At 41.5% G+C, this 18988-nt stretch overlaps 1 protein-coding gene across 2 annotated transcripts in view; it reads left to right on the plus strand.

The window, feature by feature from the left end:
• Positions 1 to 18988, plus strand: part of fstl4 (follistatin-like 4) — a 202685-nt gene that overhangs the window by 175237 nt on the left and 8460 nt on the right. For both annotated transcript variants that reach the window (XM_058627444.1, XM_058627443.1), the window contains exons 9-14: positions 203 to 364; positions 5174 to 5308; positions 5980 to 6006; positions 6885 to 7003; positions 9111 to 9260; positions 15311 to 15418. In XM_058627444.1, the coding sequence (XP_058483427.1) occupies positions 203 to 364; positions 5174 to 5308; positions 5980 to 6006; positions 6885 to 7003; positions 9111 to 9260; positions 15311 to 15418 (701 nt within the window). The remainder of the gene's footprint in view (positions 1 to 202; positions 365 to 5173; positions 5309 to 5979; positions 6007 to 6884; positions 7004 to 9110; positions 9261 to 15310; positions 15419 to 18988) is intronic.

The following is an 18988-nucleotide window of genomic DNA, read 5'->3' on the forward strand; positions in this document are numbered from 1 at the left end:
AAAGCCGCCCCAGACCCCGTGGATTCTTGTTATGTGTGAATATATTACATGCCGGAGTGAGGCGTATTCCTCTCCCCCGACATTACACATGTGGGATTTTGTGCTAACTTCCCCAGGAATCACAGTCTCCCGTGAAACAGTGTGCAATTATATTTTCACCTGCCTCTGTTCTCTCTCTCTCTGTTTGTGTTTGTGTGTCCAGTCCCTCCGGTGATCCTGGTCTATCCGGAGACGCAGGCCCAAGAACCCGGCGTGTCTGCCAGTCTCCACTGCCACGCCGACGGTATCCCCAATCCCAAACTCCTCTGGCTGAAGAACGGCATGGACTTACAGCCAAGATCCACCAAACAGCTTTCTCTCATAGGTGGCGTATTTGACTTTTTATTATTATTTTGGGGAATGTGCTGACAGCGTATTGAGCAGTTTTAGACGACGATGTGTGTCAGGTCTCGCTGATGCGGTGCTTTTGAACTGCACAGCTCGATGGCAACAGCACTGCAGCATGCCAACACCGCTGAAATCTTCATAAGCTTGAGACCAAAGCTCGAATTATGTTCACATACTTTATTTTTTTATTGAAACGCCAGTGGTGCAACGTGTCAACAGTGAAAATGTATCTTGAGAATCAAACGGAAATTGTTGTCGCCCTCTTCAGTCATCTCAGGAAATGGATTCATCAAAAAAAAAAAACCTCTCAAAATGACTCTAAACGATGTAATAAATAAGCTGTGCCTGTTTGTGGCGCTGTGAAGCAAAACCAGAGAAGAAGACGTTGGGCATTTGCATATGGCTTGTTTTCCTTTATTTGAATAAATATGCATTACAAAGTATACTGAGACAAAATAAACCAAACCAGGGGACGCAGGAAATAAAATCAACGTTATCATAAAGCGAAAGAGACCAAACGATCTCCAAACACAGGAGGAGGAAAATAAGAGGTGGGATTATGACATCATCGGTTTCCCATTGGGTGGCGTTTTTGAGATTCACCGAGACTCGTTCTCATGTGGCCCCGGCCCCTTAGCATCAGTGAAAAGGAGCCAGAAGGACTTTTCTTTTTTTATGGCCCAGTTCTCATTAAGAGAGAGTTTATTGGCTGTGTGCGGGTCATTACCTGTGGTAATGGCCCTCAGACACTCAAACAAGGGAGGTTCTGCAAGGTTCACCAACACATAAACACTGCAGAGGCTATGGTTTTAAAATTGCCAAACCAATGTGGGAAGAAGAAGACACGGGGGCAGGAGTCCTACTCACAGGAACTTTGTGTGTGTGTGTGTTGGGGGGGGGGGGGTTTCTATTAAAAACATAAAGGAAAGTGAAAAGAATAATTGTGCTGAAAGGTGGATTACACTGGAAAAAAGGCCACGCCAAAAATAAGCAAAAAAAATGAATACAGGATATTTTTAGCTTGGAATAAGCAAAAAAATCTGCTAATGGAACAAGTGAAAAATCTCTTGGTAAGATAAGATAAGAAAACTAATTTTTAGCTATATTTTACTAGTACGGTGATGTTTTGTGTCATAATAAGCTTGTGATGCTCAAAACTAGTATTTTCCCCTCAAAAGCAGTATTTTTTTGTCATCCTGTTTGTTTCAAGTGTATTTAATTAATTTTTAGTTATATAATTAGCATTCCTGGCTCGTATTCAAGTAAAGTCTATTTCTTGAAACAAGACGATTCTTCTTTTACAAATAACACGGCAGACGTGACTCAAAACAAGATGTTTTCAAGACTGTTCCACTTAACAAGATATTCAAGATGCACTGTCTGAAAACAAGCTCCTTTATCTCACTTAAATCTGACGCTTTAAGTGATTTTGTAAAGTGTGTTGAGATATTTTGACTAGAAATTAGAAAAATATACTTGGTAAGTATAAGTGGTATGTTGAGTTTTTGCAGTGGAAGGAGTGTTGATGTCCATTTCTGCCTATCCTGGGTTCAACAGATCAACAGATAAGGTTAGATTTGTTGTTTCAGGAGGGAAATAACCGAAAAGGAGCACTGACCCTACACCACAGTAAATGAAACCACTCAGAAACTATGGCAGATCTTTCTCTGGGATCATCTGCTTCTTTGTGCCACAGAGAAAACCTCCCATCACAGCTGCAGGTGCACCAGTACAATCATTAGTTTTGACTCATCAAGTCCTTTGTTAATCAACGCCGTGAGCAACATACGGCGCCGTTCCTAAATGTCTATGATAAACTAATGTCTTATTTAGAAGTCGTTATGACGTCACGGGGGAATCGTTTATTAAAACGAGAATAAAAGCAGTAACGTCATCAAGTTATGATATAATATAATATAATATAATATAATATAATATAATATAATATAATATAATATAATATAATATAATAATATAATATAATATAATATAATATAATATGGCCATTGTCAATTTTTCCTTGAATGATTTACAGTACCTTCACATAAAACACGTCACTTATAAAGCACAATGTAATTGTGTGAAAACATAAAGAATCTATCTGAGAAATGTGTCCAAATAGAATAGAATAAGTATGTATTACTCTTTTAATCAACTCACTATCTGATCTCTTTCTTTTTTTATCTAATTTCTCGTTTTTAAGATGTGGCCGTGTTGGTCAGTAACAAAATTTCCACTTAGCAATTCAATGACTTTTATTGTCTTTAATAGTGACTTACAGTATCATTCCACAAACTTGGAATTCTGTTTAATTGATAAATACACATCCAATATTCATACTTCATTTAGTTGTGAGTTCATCAGAGGTGTCTTTCTCCATCCTCGCTGAACTCTTCACCACATTAACCAGGGCAGTTGCTAGATTTGTCCGCCTGCCATTTGGTGCTCGGCAGGTGATATTATTGTAGTAAAAGGATGGAAAGGATCTTTCCATCCTTTTGCAAAACAATGTTATGCGGGAGAAGCAGAAGAGTGGCGCCGTGGAGCAGAAACTTAAACCCTAAGCTGAATAACGCTATAAAACCAGGTTTAAAGTGTGTGTGAGTCACTGTTGTCACAGGGAAGGATCTTTGAGGTCTGTTGCATAATATTATAATAAAAAGGGAGCAAATTACAACCTATTGACTCATGAGCCCTGGATTGTTACGCTGTATTAGCCTTTAAAGCAGGGGTCTCGCACTGAAATGACCACTGAGGGTCTAGTCTGGTCAGGAGGGGCCGATGAAGTGGGAAAAAGTGAAAAAAACCAACATAATATATAGCAATTATGACATTTGTGATGATATTTCACATAATTTCATAGTAAAAGTGTTTATTTTGATATGGAACGATAAAAAATTTATTAATGACGCAAGATGAATCTGTAAATTTAAAAAAAACTGATAGGAAATTATAATTATGACTTTATATTAAGCGTGGGCCGCATGAAATTGACTGGCGGGCCACAAGAGGCCCACGGGCCAAAAGTTTGAGACCTCCTTGTCAGAGGCAAGGAAAAAAGAAATCTAGAAATTAATCATTCCTAACAAAAACTCTTCCATCTGTGTTAAAAATAAACGCTTCAAGCCCACAAATGAGAAAATTGAGATGAATTCAGTGGTGGTCAATTTTGATGGTTTTCAATTCAAACTGATTTGATAACATATTTATGAATGAAAAGTAATTAACGTGTACGATGAGGCTTGCCTCCAAGCACTTTTCACATCAAAGCCCAATAAAAGAGAATTATTATCAGAATCCAAGACATTTCACTAATGTGAAGAGCTTTGCATCAACTTGTGTAACGTGTCGTTATGTTGTGGTCATAAATCACAAGCTAGGAATAATTTCCATCATAAAAATCATCCAGTGTCTGCTTTATAGCCGCGTCTTAAAATACTTGTTCTGCAGGATGACAAACACACTTTCAGGCTTAAGGAAGCAGACGTGAGAGAGTGTGAGTGCTGGATGTCACGGAGGTGCACATGTGCTATAGTTACATGAAGATGTATAGAAAAAAGGGGATGAAAAGTAAAGATTCCTTTCATGTTGTTATCTAACAGAGCTTGTAAAAGCTCCACTTTGACACATCATTCACTCTCACCAGGCTGTAAAGTGTGTGTGATGTACAGTATGTCGCGCTTCAGAGTGCAGCTGTACATCAGAGCCGCCCGCCGCCGGCTTCTGACGCTGACTTCTGTCTGAACACGTCCGACATCACCTGTCACCTCCGTCCGCCGTCGCGGCTCAACTGCAGGCAAACACTGCAGCATTGTGCCAAAAAAAGTATATGAGCAGAACTCGCCATTCAGGGCCAGTGAAGAATATTTAACACACCTTTTATGTATCCTCTCATTTTAAAGTGATAATAAACTTGCGTGCGGCCACAAATGACACGGTGATAGATGTGGGACAGTAAAGTTTAGAAGCACTCAGTCAGCTGAGGGGAGGGGCAGAGCTGGATGCTAAATCTGTGCTCATTGATATAGAAAGAGTGGTTATATCCACCTCTAATTCTAAATCTACTGTATGCTTTACTCAGCAACGCCCCTTTTCTAAGTCACTAAAACAACTAAAGGAGAAAATACAAATCCACCTATGTACCTCTTTGTCTTGTTTACTTTTTCAGGTATTTATACAATTCTTCTCATCCGGTTTAGGATAATTTTGGGTTAATTGTTCCTAAGGATGTGTGACGTCAGCTTGAAGCATCTATATGAACATATTTGGCTTCATATTTGTAGTTTTGCAGTATCTATCCAGAATTGAATCCTTTCATAACTAACTTGTTTCAAACTGGGGGCATTTCTCCCCTCGATCGATTCTAATGGGCTTGTGTGAACTGTGCGTCTTCTTATCATCATCATAGCCTAGTTGCTCCCTCAAATTAGAACACTGGTATATCAGTGTCCAGTGAGTGGATGGTCTCACCTATGTCAGCTAAGATTGACCCTCCTGTGGAGGATAAAGTGGTAGAAGATGGATGGATGGATCCAGAGAACGGCTAATTTCCCACAAAATTCTGACCAATCACACAACCGTTTACAAGCACGTAGCATTGGGGGCCATATCGAGTCAAGACTGCAGTGTGAAAACAAATCGAACTATGGTTAAGTGCAACATCTGTAACATAATACAGATATGAAAGCTCCCTTAGTGAATTTAAAGGTATTTAGTATCATATGTTTTCAGTGAAACGGCAGCAACACACTGTCCCAGTAACACATTGATTCTTTCTTCCTTGTAGCCAATGGCAGCGAGCTCTTGATCGGAAGTGTCCGGTACGAGGACACCGGCGCTTACACGTGCATCGCCAAGAACGAAGTAGGAGTGGACGAGGACATCTCGTCCCTGTTTGTCGAGGACTCGGCCAAGAAGACGCGTGAGTTTTGTTCACTTCTGTACAACTTTAAGGGAAGTTTTTTTTTGTTTGTTTTGTCTTAATGACGCGTCTGACTATTGCAATGCAAAGTGAATTCAGCTTTTCTGGTGGATAACTGGGTCACAGATGAGCAGCAGTGCTGTTGAGGAGAGTCACAGATGGAGGAAGATCAGGGCAAGAGGGCAGGAAAAATACCTTTTTTATCTCATGTTTTACGCACATTAAACACAATCAACTGGAGCCGTGTTTTGGACACTGAAAACCATCAGTGGATGAGTCACTCTTCTCCTGACTCAGGGCAGTGTCAGAGGCTTCGCTGCAAATTATGTATAGACAATGAAATCACATGTTATGTTTCATTAACAAGCGCTCTTTCATTTGATTGCGTCATTTTTGGGCTGAAATTAAAAGGAATAATCAATGTCTTCTGTCAAGACGAGTCATTTTATTTCCTCCCGAATGCCTCGATTTCAGAGGGAAATCTGGTCGTGGCGACCGCGGCGAGGGACATTTTGTAGCCGTCAGATGTATTTTGTATTTGACATTGCTTGAGGGAAATCAGCTCCTCTGGTTACTTTAGATCCACCTCCTAAATTCTTGTGTTTTTCTCTCCTCTCCTCTGTCTTTTTGTCCCCATTCTCCTTCCCGTCGCGCGGCGGCTGATTCTGCAGTCGCAAACATCCTGTGGAGAGAAGAAGGTAATACATCACAGTCCTCGAAATACCTTTTGTGTTCCCCGTGAATAAGAAAATGTGGCGCCCGTGTTCCGTAGCTGTTAAGGGCCTGCAGCTGGATATTGTGTGCCGTGTTGTCCAGAAGAATCTCAATGTTGGAAACTTTTCCTTCGTGCATGGCCCTGGCTCTTTCATTCGTTGGCTGTGTGCTTTTATCTGTTTTTGTTGGTTTTTTCCCCAGATGACTCAGGGAGAGTGTGTGTACATATTAACACACTTGCAGGTTTTTTTATGTACAGTACTTTGCAAATAAAACTCCTTTTCTTGAAGCGAGTTTGGCGTCTACAGTGAAAACAACCCCTGCGTTTTTCGACAGTACACAAATTCAACCTGTTTTTATACTGTATACATAATGAGCACTGGTGTGGCCACTAGTACTGCAGTTTTACGACTGTTATTTAATATCCACTGAGGTTTAGTGTATAATACAGTCTGCTTTATATACACTGCATCTGCAAGTGCTTATTTCATGTCTGTCTGCAGACATTTGTCAATGATTTCAAACACTTGAAGACAACCGTCACTATAATTGTATTTGGTAATAGCGCCTCCATGATCCCTGGTCGCTCATCAGCAGCTGTTTACACCGGGCAGACACAGAGACGAGGCCTCCAGTTTGATGCCTCTTGCTTCCGTGTTGCTGACAGGAACCTTTGTAGGCGCTGTCAGAGCGACTGGCGGGAATGCACTTCCCGTCTGTGCTAACAGGAGTGTTTCCTCCATGTGTCCGGGAGGAGAATTGAAATATTCATCTGGAATAAAGAGGGGGAGTGAGTGTTTTTTTTTTTTTTCCTCATTGCTCATTAAAAAGCGTTTGTATTTTTTTTCGTCTTCTATTCCAGGACTGAGCGTGGGGAACATGTTCTACGTGTTTTCCGACGAGGGCATCACCGTCCTCCAGCCGAGCGAGTGTGAAATCCGGAGACACATGAAGCGCGCGGAGAGGATCGTCGCCACCTATGTAAGACGTTCTATCACCGAGTTATAAGCAGAATAATGATACTTTAAACATTCCGTCAGGTAAACCAAGGGCATCTCGCTCTCAGTTACCTCCATGCACCAAAATCCTCCAAAGGACCAGCTGTTATTCAAAGAGAGGAGAATAATTATCTTTCACGGTTTCAAGGATTTTTAATTATCTGGCATTTCGGCGCAACTTTAGAAATCAAGGCCGTCCTTCCTCTGCAAAACCACATCACATTGTGCTTCTCCTCACCTCGCTAATTTATAATGTGATTACTTGTTTCCATTACTCGACAGTTCGCACCAATGAACTGTACGGAGTCTATACCGCACACATCCCCAGGTTTTTTTAATCCACTGGAGGAGGAGGAGGAGGAGGAGGAGGAGGAGGAGGAGGAGGAGGAGGAGCAATGGGCTTTAGATGGCCAAAGTTACTTGTCTCTGTGAGGGATTTGGGTTATACAGGAACCTGTAATTGTGTTAGAGATCAATGCAAACTCAATAAGCCACGTGTTAGCCAGTTCCTGCTGTAAACAGCAGTTTCACCACTTTGGTGCGGTGGCGGCAGCGGCGGCGAGGCGCCGGGAAACTCGCGAAGCGCAGTCTTTGTGTCTGCGTGCATGTGCTTTAGCGATTACACGCGAGAGAACGTGATATGTGTGTGTGTGTGTGTGTGTGTGTGTGTCGGGGGGGGCTAAAATGTTTAGTCAGCAAAGACGGCGGCTGGATGTGGGGTCTGTGGAGGTGATACTTTGCTTGTGTCAGCGCTGGTGTCAATTAGTTGACGTTTGCTTTGAAAATAGGCTTTTTTTTTCTTTCTTTTTCTTTTTTTTTACCTCGCAGCACACAGGAGTTGTTGATCGACCATTGCCATCAATACGTTCAAATGTGTTGAGTTTTAAAATAAATCTTTTGTTTGTTTGAATACAAAAAAAAGGCAGTTGTTGACCAAAAGCTCCCGTGTCCTTGTGAGGTAAAAACCTCGCAGATTTTCCTTTATGCACAAAGTGGCAGTGAAATAAAGCACCAAAAATATAATAAAGATATTTTAGACTTAAGTTGGTGCAGATTTGATTAAGTGTTATTATTATTATTATTATTATTATTATTAATAATAATAATAACTGTGTGTTACTTGACTTCAATCAGTTTTTCCTTGTGTCCCCACGAACAGCCATATTTTTACTTTCCAGCACAGGGAATGGATCTTACTTCTGCATTGAACTCATACTTTTTACCGTACACACTCGTAGTGATCACACAAACCGGGTGCAGGAGCAGTGGGCAGCACACATCTGCACCCGGGGAGCAAATGGCAGCTGGGTTCTTTGCTCAGGGGCATCTCAGCCCTCCACCTGTCCCACGTTTCACACCAACAACCTTCTGGACTTCCGCCCAATACGCTGCCACTTGGCCACAGGCTGGCTTTGTCTCAGTCCCTCATGTAGCAGCAGAAAAAAACAACTTCTTGAACTGTAACTTTAAAGTATTTCTCAGTTGCCGTGTTGTCGAGAAGTGTTAAAAATAAATATGTACTTGTCATGTTGCACCTCATCAAGATAAAAAATTCAGTGCAATGATTTGTGCTCCACAAGTCCCAGTTTAATCAGACATGTGCCAAAAAGGAGGCGTCTGACATATGGACTTCAACAAACCGGCTTTCAAAACCTCACCCGACTTTTCCCCGTCTGTACATTTATAGTAAATTATTATTATATGTAAACTTTTTCAAATTGAGTATCAAGTAATCGAGTATTTGTTTAGTCCATAAAATGTCCGGGAACTTTGATCGGTGTTTCCCAAACCTTAAAATGACAATGTTTGTTTTTTCCACAAACCAGAACGTTTCAGTTTTAATGATTTGTTTGTCATATGGAGCAATAAAACCTGAAAATATTCACATTTAAGAAGCTGAAAAATCATAGTAATCGATTAATAACTGAATAATCGTCGCAGCCCGACACAATTTAGACTTTTGCCTCGCGGAAATCAGTGATGGATGATAGTGAGGAACACTATGACACACTAGTAACATCTCCTCAACCTTTTCCTCCCTCTGTGGCTTCTTCTCCTCCTCCTCCTCCTCCTCTTCTCATCCATCCCAGGAGGAGATGTGCCCTAAAGGTGAAGGGGTGTCTCCTCAGCACTGCGTGTGGTCCTCGGCAGTCAACGTCAGGGATAAGTACATCTACGTGACGCAGCCCCTCCAGAGCCGACTGCTGGTGGTCGATATCCAGGCGCAGAAGGTGGTGCAGGTAGGTGGAGTCGACCTGTCGCGAGTTTTTTAGAAACTCTCTATAAAACGTTGCATATTGACAAAGTGTTGAACGGTTCATTCATGCGGAAAGATCACGCTATGTCTGTTTAGCTGTTTAATTGACTTAAAAGTAAGACTTTTTTATTACCTTACCTTATTATGTATTGGTGGTTATGACTTTGGGAGGCGGTGCTTATCTGTCCCTCCTGTCACAGGTGACCTTATGCAAAACAGTGAACCCCAATTTCCTGCCGATGGTCAGGCCTCCGAGCACCTCTGTGTGCTGAATGTGATTGTGTGTGAATGACAAAGTGGGAAAAGCACCTTGGATAAAAAGTGCAATATAAATGCAGACCATTTATCATTTAATATTTTATTAAACAGCAACCGTAACCAGTCGTCGCCGGCCCTGTCAAGTTTTGGATTCCTGGGCATGATGAAGTGCAGTGTGTGTGTGTGTATGTGTGTGTGGGTTTGACAAACACAAAAGCCTTTCTGTGTTCTCCGTGGTGTGGCGCATGCTTTATTATGACCGGCAAGTCTGAACCCGAACCCGGCAATAGTTTCAAAGACAAAGAGTTTATGAACTACTTTCTTCTTTATTTGAAAAAGGGTTACAGTGAGACAGCTGTGCTCACGACGGACGTATCCGCTGTATATGACTTCCTTGCCCTGTAAACTACTGTCTGCTGAGTTCACGGTAATGTGGAGCAGCTGTACTCTCCTCTCTTTATTGGATTTTAGGAACTTTACACTCTTGCAACCCCAGACGCACTCTTTATCTATAATAGTTTAACATTTACACATCTGTTAGTCCACATCCTCAGCGCATTGTGTTTGTCTTTTTCTGTGTTGATGCAAATTGCTTAGGGTTTGGCATGGTTGTGTATTTTGGGATGAATTTTGATATTTCGTGATTTTTCAAGTCATTGATATACACCGTGGAAGTTAAATGAGGAAATCTGTGGCCCTTTGGCATTTTTGTTGCCTTTTGGTGCTGAAATCCCTTCAAATTTGTTGGTAAAATCCATTGAAATCCATGTTTCTATGGTAGTTCTTTAATAGAGTTGTTTTGTGTGTCTCAGGGACACAGGTGGAGTCATTTATTTACAACCTGACTTTGCAAATTGATCAAAATCAAAGTTGCTGCCCAGTTTTTGACACTCCCAGGCTTGAATAATCTCGCGAAAAATCCAATTTGCATGAATGGGATGGAAAATAATCAACTTTTTGTGGGGGTTTTTTCCAAAAAAAAAAAACCCTAACAAAGATCTGGAATTTAAGGGTTTAAAAATTAGAAAATACATTTCATTTAATATTTTTTATGTATTGTAAGAACTGAAGTTAATGGTGTAAATCATAAAAAAATGGAAAAATACACTAATACACGATGTTTCTATGGCAGTTTTTGAATAGACCTTTAATAAGTCGTTTAATTATAACTTAACTTTGCAAATGGGTTAGGGTTGCCAAACATCCAATGTGCATGAATGGGAAGGAAAATAATCAACTTTTTGTGTTTATTTTAAAAGAAAATATCAGAAAATCTGGAATTTCAGGGGTTAAAAATGTGAAAATACATCATTATTATTATTTGTGTAAGGACTGAAGTTAATGATGGCACGAGCACTTTACCATGTGTTGAACTAACTGCAATGCAGAAAAAATGAGCATACCTTTGAACAAAGTTACAGAGGAAATGTTCGCTCCAGGTGTTTTGATACAGGATATTTAATCAATATACCTCCCTACGTGTTTGGCTACATGTCAAACAGCACGTCAGCTCGCCAAATACTAAACTGCCAACAATGTAAAATGACTACAGCGCTGTATATGCAAGGTAAAATGAATCAAGAACACCTCAAGCGCTTGAAACAACACGGTGTCCAGGTGGGTGCTTCCCCGCCTCACCATTCATCTTGCCTGTACAAGCTGTTTAGAGACCAAGTCCCTGAGGGGTTCTTCCCAGGGTCAGCATCATTTATACAGTGATACACGAGGAGGAGAAATGGCTTTAAGTCAAGGAGACGGAGACGGGAGAGAGGAGAACGCAGATCAGTGAAAATGCCAATACAGACGTAGCCTTGTTAATAATCCACCAAAACAGCAATTCATATTTAGATATTTATGCAGATACTTGAGTAAAAGTACAAGTATCTTTACCAGAAAATGACTTTGGTGGAAGTTGAAGTCGCTTTTAATAATATTACTTAAGTAAAAATTTCCTTTACTTAAGTATCAAAAGTAATTTTCTGATATGAAATGCTGAGTTTTAGAAGTAAAAGTATTAAAACAGTGAGGAGTTAGGATTGAGTCCTGGTGGCTCAGTGGTAGGGCGAGTTGTCTTCCTACTGGAAGGCTGTGGGTTCAATTCCTGGGCTCCACTCGCCCATGTGTGTCCTTGAGCAAAGACACTTGCAGTGTTGCAGTGTGTGAATGGGTGACAACTGTTGTGTAAAGCTCCATATACTGTATATACAGACCATAATGCCAACTCTTCTTCTTCTGTTTTATTTGGTAGTAACGAGGTAACAAAGATAGTTGGAGGAAATGTAGTGGAGTAAAAGTACAAGTTGCTCGAAATATAAGTAACAAAGTAAAGTACAGATACGTGAATGTTGTACTTAAGTAGAGTAACTGTACTTACGACGCTGTATTTATACACAATTGTGAGTTTTGAGAATTTGTTTGGCACAAAATGATGGTCTCACAACAATCGAGGCAGAGATCCATGACCTTTGGTGTATAACAGCCCAACTGCCTCTTTCTTCCCCTGGCAACACTAAAAAAAACCTCTTTCTTTCTCTTGATTGCCCTTTCTTTTCTCTGGCCTTACCCCATCCCTCTTTCTTGAAGACCCTCTGTGCTGTCTGAGTTCAGGAGGTTAATGCGCCATCCAATTTTTCTGCTCTCTTTTCTCTGTTTTCTCAAGGCTCTCTTTTTCTCCATCTGTGGGTGTCTGGCTTTTCAAAACAAGAGAAAAGAAAATGGTAGACTGCGATGAAAGCACCTTTTTTTCCTTTTTTTTTAACGACAGACAGGAATGCACGAACAAAAGGGTTTAATTTAATTTTAGGTTATAGGTAAGTTAGAGAAACACATTTTTTTTTTTGCTGATTTCTTTAAAAGCTCAAGCTTCTGCAGGATCTTGTGCACCTTTGAATACCGTGATGCACTTCCCTTAAACCTTTAATCTTGAGGAGCAACTGTGATTCCCAGCAGACTCTGAGGCAGTAAACATGTAGAGAATGTAAAGGCTTTTGTGCTTTATGTGCGGCTGTAATCCTCCAACCGCAGAGGGATCTAACCTTAACTGTGGCGCGTCAGACCTGTGCCGGCTACATCTCAATTCGGAATCAAATGCGACATGGGCTGATTAGAAAGAAATGTGAGGCAGCATCCAGTTGTGTATGGGTGTTTGTGATATATCTGTTCTCCTCGCTGAACTCAAATGACCGGCTGTCTTTCTGCAAGCGGTTTCAAAGGTGCTTCATGTTTTATGAAGCAAAGAGATGTTACGGTTTTGTGACAGATCACATTTTCTGCACGAAACAATCTTTTTCCCTGCGTATTTTCTGCTCTCTTGAAAACTGTACATACAATAAATAGCATGAAGGGTTTTATGGCTTGTTGTTGCGGCTCTGCGTCATTTAAAATCTAAAAATTAATTAGATTAGAACAGTTTGCTGGATTAGATCGGTAATATAATGGATATTCATCTTCAACTAGTTTCACTTACAGCAAAACCTACAGTAAACAGTGAGTGTAACCTACTCTTTTGTCCCCCAGTCACCAGATCCCCTTCAAAAATGGTCCACTTTTAATGATTTATTGAGTTAGGGAGAGCGTTTTACACATATTGCAGAACACACCGTCTTACACGTGTTTTAATTAATACCGCCTCCGTGTGAATTTGGCATTTATTATAACACATTTTATGTACGCCACGCGCTAAGTGGGCATCCCAGAAGCCTTTCCATGATTACGCCGTGCTCCTCTCTTGTTACAGAGCACACAGAAATCTTCAGCGTGTCAGAATAAAAATGCAAGTTAACTTAAGAGCCCCCCTGCTGCTACAGCAGCAATCACGCGACACGGGCCATTAGTGATTCTGGGCCAGAGCAGCCAAACACAAAAACATTTGTAAACTTCTGTCTGTGGGTCTTGTTAAACTAGGAGAACACGGCCCAGTCGAGACTAAGGAGTGATCTTTGCCACAAAACACAGACCTGTGCAAGAAAAGCCCGAAAAGCTTTAACCCTTTAACACATAAGCACTTGTTTTTGCTTCATTTAACCATAAAAGGACCAGATAATGGCCTGGAACTAAGTGTTTTTGTCCATTTTTCCACAATAGCTTCCGATATCTGGCTGTTTATTGAAAATTTACTGCAATTTAAAATCAAGAGGAAAAGCACTGCCGTTGTACATGAGCAACAGATTGTGATTGTGTTAAATTTGAAGGCGGAGCAGTATGAAACATATTTTACAATAACATTTTTTGGAAACTTTGTCTCTCAATGTGCAAAAACAGGCCCAAAACAACAGGTGTTGTACAGGTGTTCTTCCCCACTCTTTCCTCTCTGGCGACAAAGACGCTGACTTTACGGCTTCTGCTGCAACAGCACCGTAATAACCACAAGACAATATTTTAAATACCAGTATTTGAGGTGCTCAACTTAAAACCATGGCTATTTTCTTATATGTATAGGAGCTGACAATATCCCAGCAGGCATTTATGGGTGAATCCATTTTTGTCCCACTCCCTTTAACCCTTTAATACCTAAGCCTCAAAATTTCCATCTGGACCCTTTTTGCTTATTTTAACCATAAAAGGGCGAGAAAATGACCTGTGACTAAGTGTTTTTGTTCATTTTTCCAGAATAACTTTCAATATCTGGCAGTTATTTACAGTTTACTGCATGTTAAAATAGTGTTTTACAATTTACAATGAAGAAAATCACTGTAGTTGTACATGAACACCAGATTTTGCGTGTTGAATTTCACATTTGAACAAATTACCGTAAATAACCACATGTTGGCTTTGACGTGCAGACGTGTCGTCATCATGCGTTATCCTCTGTGTTAAAGGGCTAAATTACAGCCTGCCTGCATCTCTACCTGCTCGTCACTTCCTGTTCTGTTCAGCATATAAACTTCTGGTTCTTCGATTAAACCAGTTATAGAACTCTTTCCTCCTCAGTCCACTAAAACCTCGAGCTGTTGTCTGCTCTTACCGTCATCGACGGAGCCAAAGTCACGCGGAAAGACGCTCGCCTCCACCTCTGGATACTCAACATAATGTACATATACACATGTACACTCACACACACACACACACACACATGCTGAGTTGACACTTAGCTGACCAGTGGGGAGCAGAGGGCTGGACCTCCCATTACTGAACACAGAGCTTGTGGTCTCGCTTCACTAGTGAGGGTGTCAGCAGCTCCCTGTCCACCCAGCCAGAAGCAGGGTAATGGATTGTGTTATTCCTTGTTGTTGACATTGCAGCAGACCTGAGGTGGAATATGCCCCACACACACCCTCCATCTCTCTCTCTCTTGCTCTCTTTTTTTCTCCTTGCTGCCTGCTCTGTTCTCTCCCTTCTGCTTTCATCATCTCTGCGAGGTTGTTTTCTATTTTTGGTCTTTTTTTTTTTGCGTTATGTGTGTCAGACGTTCTCAGTAAAAGAAAAATCTCTCCGGTGACACTAAAAGCCGTCCACTGTCGCCGCCCTTCATCCTTTCTGGCGTTTACACATTGGCTTCGTTCCGTCGCTGTTCCCCGATGTCACAGCAGATCACTCTCTGCTGCGCTTGATGGTGAAGTTGGTTAAATTTGGTGAAGAGCGCACACAAACATCTGATTTTATTTGTGTCTCGTGAGTAGAGCATGTAGACTCTTGCTAAAAAGAGGTTTAATTGGTAAAAGTGGGATTCAAAATGTGGCCTACTAGTGACTCAGTTAACTGTGATGATAATATTTACCGTGCACTGTGTAAATAATGTAGAACATAATGAAATCTCTCTCTGTTCTCTCTCTGCAGGCAGTAGCAACAGATCCTTTCCCAGTGAAGCTGCTCTACGACAAATCACATGACCAGGTGTGGGTCCTGACGTGGGGAAACATGGACAGAACAGACCCGACACTTCAGGTAAGTGTGTCCGTGTGTGTGTTGCTAAAGCTGAGGACACAGTTGGACAGAGGGGTAGCAGACCCACGCCGACCTCAGTCGCAGTCCATCATGACTTCTCTTGTTTTCCAGATCGACTTATCGGTCAATAAAGTCGAGTCGTAAAGTCCTATGTTTTTAGGCGGACCAGAGTGCGGGTCAGGGTTCGGTTGCACATCATTCACACCTCCCCAAACGAACCGGACCTTCCAAGCAAACGGACTAGGATTCGAGTTAGAAGGAGCTGGTGTGAATACGACTTTAAACAAAACAAAACACACGCTAATACCTGGAATTTTCTGCTAAAGCCAATGAAAAAGAGCAGGTGGGACACCGGAGATAGTGTCGGAAGACGACAGGAAGTAGTGGGAATATCAAATAAACAAGATGGACAAATAAATAAGCTGAATCTGATGAATCTGTTGATGAATGATCATCTGAATCAAACCTAGTGCAGCTTTATTTTTCCACAGTTTATATTCACCATGCCGTAAATACTGTTGCTCTACTGTAAATGCACTTGTGAATGAGCAATAATCTACCTGGGAGAATATAATCTACAGTATACAAACTATGGAAGAAAGCAAACAGAATACCATAATTAATTGAGCTCAATTTTCTTTACCCGCGTCCCTGTTTACGTTTAAGCGTTCATGTGACAACGTCGGATTCCTTGTACATTTCCCGAGCGTTTACCGAAGCCGGTGAAAAGGAAGCAGCAACACACAGCTGCGGTGCAGTCGGCTTTGTACCCGGCGTCCCTTTGGACCGCTGGTGTTAGAGGCTTCACAAATGAGGAATGATCACAGGTGTGCTTGTATTTAATCCACCTCGGGGGATTGGGTGAGGCGAGTGCAGAGAGGAGGATTCAGACAGGGTCGAGGAGGTGGAGGAGAAGTGGGAGGGAGCAGAGCGTGCGCGGTGCCTCTGGGAAGAAGCGTGATGCTGTTTTTTTTATGGGGCCAGTACTTTGTGTGTGTGTGTGTGTGTGTGTGTGTGTGTGTGTGTGTGTGTGTGTGTGTGTGTGTGTGTGTGTGTGCGTGTGTGTGTGTGCAACAGTGGAGGACACAGCCACCAAGGAATCCCATTGTAATCTCTGTTATAGACACAAACATGTTTATTGTGCTGCTTTGTCCCATCGGAGGGAAACGATCCCATTACAATCGTGTGATCGTGTGTGATCGTGATTAGAAAAAAAAACGTAAAATTCTTTTTAGAGCTAAAAGAATTAATCTATTATTAATCGATTACTAAATTAATCGACAACTATTTTGATAATTGATTAATCGGTTTGAAGCTTTTTCCAGGATTAAAACAAGAATTCCGATTGTTTAGGCTTCTTAAAAGTGAGTGTTTTCTTCATTTCTTTGACAAAAGATCATTTCTATAACAAAGAAATCATTAATTGTTAATTATTTTGGTTTGTGGACAAAACAAGACAATTGAGAACGTCATCATTTCCAGGTTTGACGAAAACCGATCAACGTTTTTTAACGTTATCTGATTTTTAATGGACCAAACAATTAATCGAGAAAATAATTGGCCGATTAATCGATTATGAAAACAATCGTTAGTTGCAGCTCTATTTCTTTTCTTTTAAACTACGGAGATTTCGTGTAAATGTCTTAAAAGTGAATCAGTAACCGTGTCGCTGTCCTATAAATAACACTTCAGGTTCCAAGTAACACTTTTCATTTTTAAAAGACGTTTTAACAGTTAACATTAAGGTGTCACTATGTTTTTGGCAAAAACATAAGTAGTGACAATACACAGCACCTGTGTGTGGGATTTAACGCTGATTTATAATCTGCTCTCTCTCTCTCTCTCTCTCGTGCTCTCTCGCTCTCTCGGTGCCTCAGTTCCGAACATTTTGTTCACGGAGCGGAGACGTGCGAGCAGGAAGTGCCTCTAAAACTTGGTTTTTAAAACTTCTTTTTAAATGAGGCAGAAAATCCCACCAAAATGTGTTTTTGTCACAGACTGAACAATTTCCCCTCATAAAGGTTGAAACAAAAGGGATATTGAAAGCGACTTTGCTTTGCATAATATGTGGTGTTTTTTTCTGAACCGCTGGAAAAAACACTGTCATTTTATTACTCCCCCCCCCCCCCCCCTCCATTCCCACAGTCATTCAGACTTAATGAATAATTAGATTTCTGGGCACGAATCACTCAAAAATGCAATTGCAGGGAAACCGCATAATGGATTAGAGGCCACATGGATCACACGACAAATAAATGGTCTGATAATGTCATTATCATTTGGACTGGAAGTAATTGACCTGTTCAGCCGCAGCCTGTCACCACCACAGGCGTCGCTACGCTACAGCGGCTCATACGCGCTAATATGTGCACCTATCATGTGAGTTTCTCTGAGTGTGTGTGTGTGTGTGTGTGTGTGTGTGTGTGTGTTTGGCTTAGTGTGTGTGGTCATTTCGGGGAAGCTGGGTTTTAGGATGGCTCAATATCTCTGTGTAAACATCACAGGGAGTGTGAGCGTCAATTCATTACGGAAGACAAATGGAGGAATCTCCGCTGAGCAGAGAGAGAGAGAGTGAGAGAGGGGGAGATAGAGAGAAAGAGAGAGAGAGACGTGGCTTTTCAGGCTGTCAGTCCAGTCTGCATCTACGTGCCAAGAAGACATTTAACTCTTGGCCATACTGCTTCTCACTCTCTCTCTCATGCACAGTATTTCCCTCTAACCACAGTGTTCAATTCAGACTCACAAAATTATTCCCATCTTTTGCTTAAACCACTTCTTAAAAGTAGGTGTTGCACAATATTGGGCTTTTTGCCGATATATCGGGATTTTCTGGAGTCAGTGATGAGTTAAGTTGAAGACAGCTCCGGTCCTCTGTCATTCTGCCAGTGAATCTCAGAGTTAAAGGTGACATAGAATGCTTGTATCACACATATATGTTAGTTATGGAGGTCTACTTACATATATTAACTTGTTTTCATGGTTAAAAACCTCCTAATCGCTGCAAACGAGCCGATCAAAATATCTCCTCACTGACGCTCTCGTCAGCCGCGCTGTTTCAGACCGAAACCACACCCCCAGAACGTGGACTGTGTTGTGATTGGCCAGCCAACGAGAGCTTTCCCACTGTCCTGTGATTGGCCAGGTATCTGGAAGTGACGTAATAGATAGGCCAGCTCTCAGATACACAGCTCCCCCTCTGGCACGGTGGATGCTCTGCATCTCAGCAGCTACAACGAGACTAGTTCTTCTTCTTCTTCTGTGGTTGAATGTACGCAACCGGATGTGCCCGGACTAGTGCCCGCACCGGGAGGCGCTATGGTGGTGAGGTATACTGATGACATCATCAGCATAGGGAAGTGCCGATCCGCTTCGCAGAGCCCAGGAAAACAATAAAACCCTATTTTCTCAGCAGTGGCTGAACTGTTTGTTCTGAAACTTTAGGGTTTCATAAACGAGGTAATGACGCAGATACACACACACAAACGCAGCGTTAATTGGAGCTTCCAGTCTATGTCGCCTTTAAGATATAATATCTTTGGTTTGGAGGAGAGGAGGAGAGAGACGTCAGGT

Source organism: Solea solea, chromosome 4, assembly GCF_958295425.1.
Source record: "Solea solea chromosome 4, fSolSol10.1, whole genome shotgun sequence".
Taxonomy (NCBI): Eukaryota; Metazoa; Chordata; class Actinopteri; order Pleuronectiformes; family Soleidae; genus Solea; species Solea solea.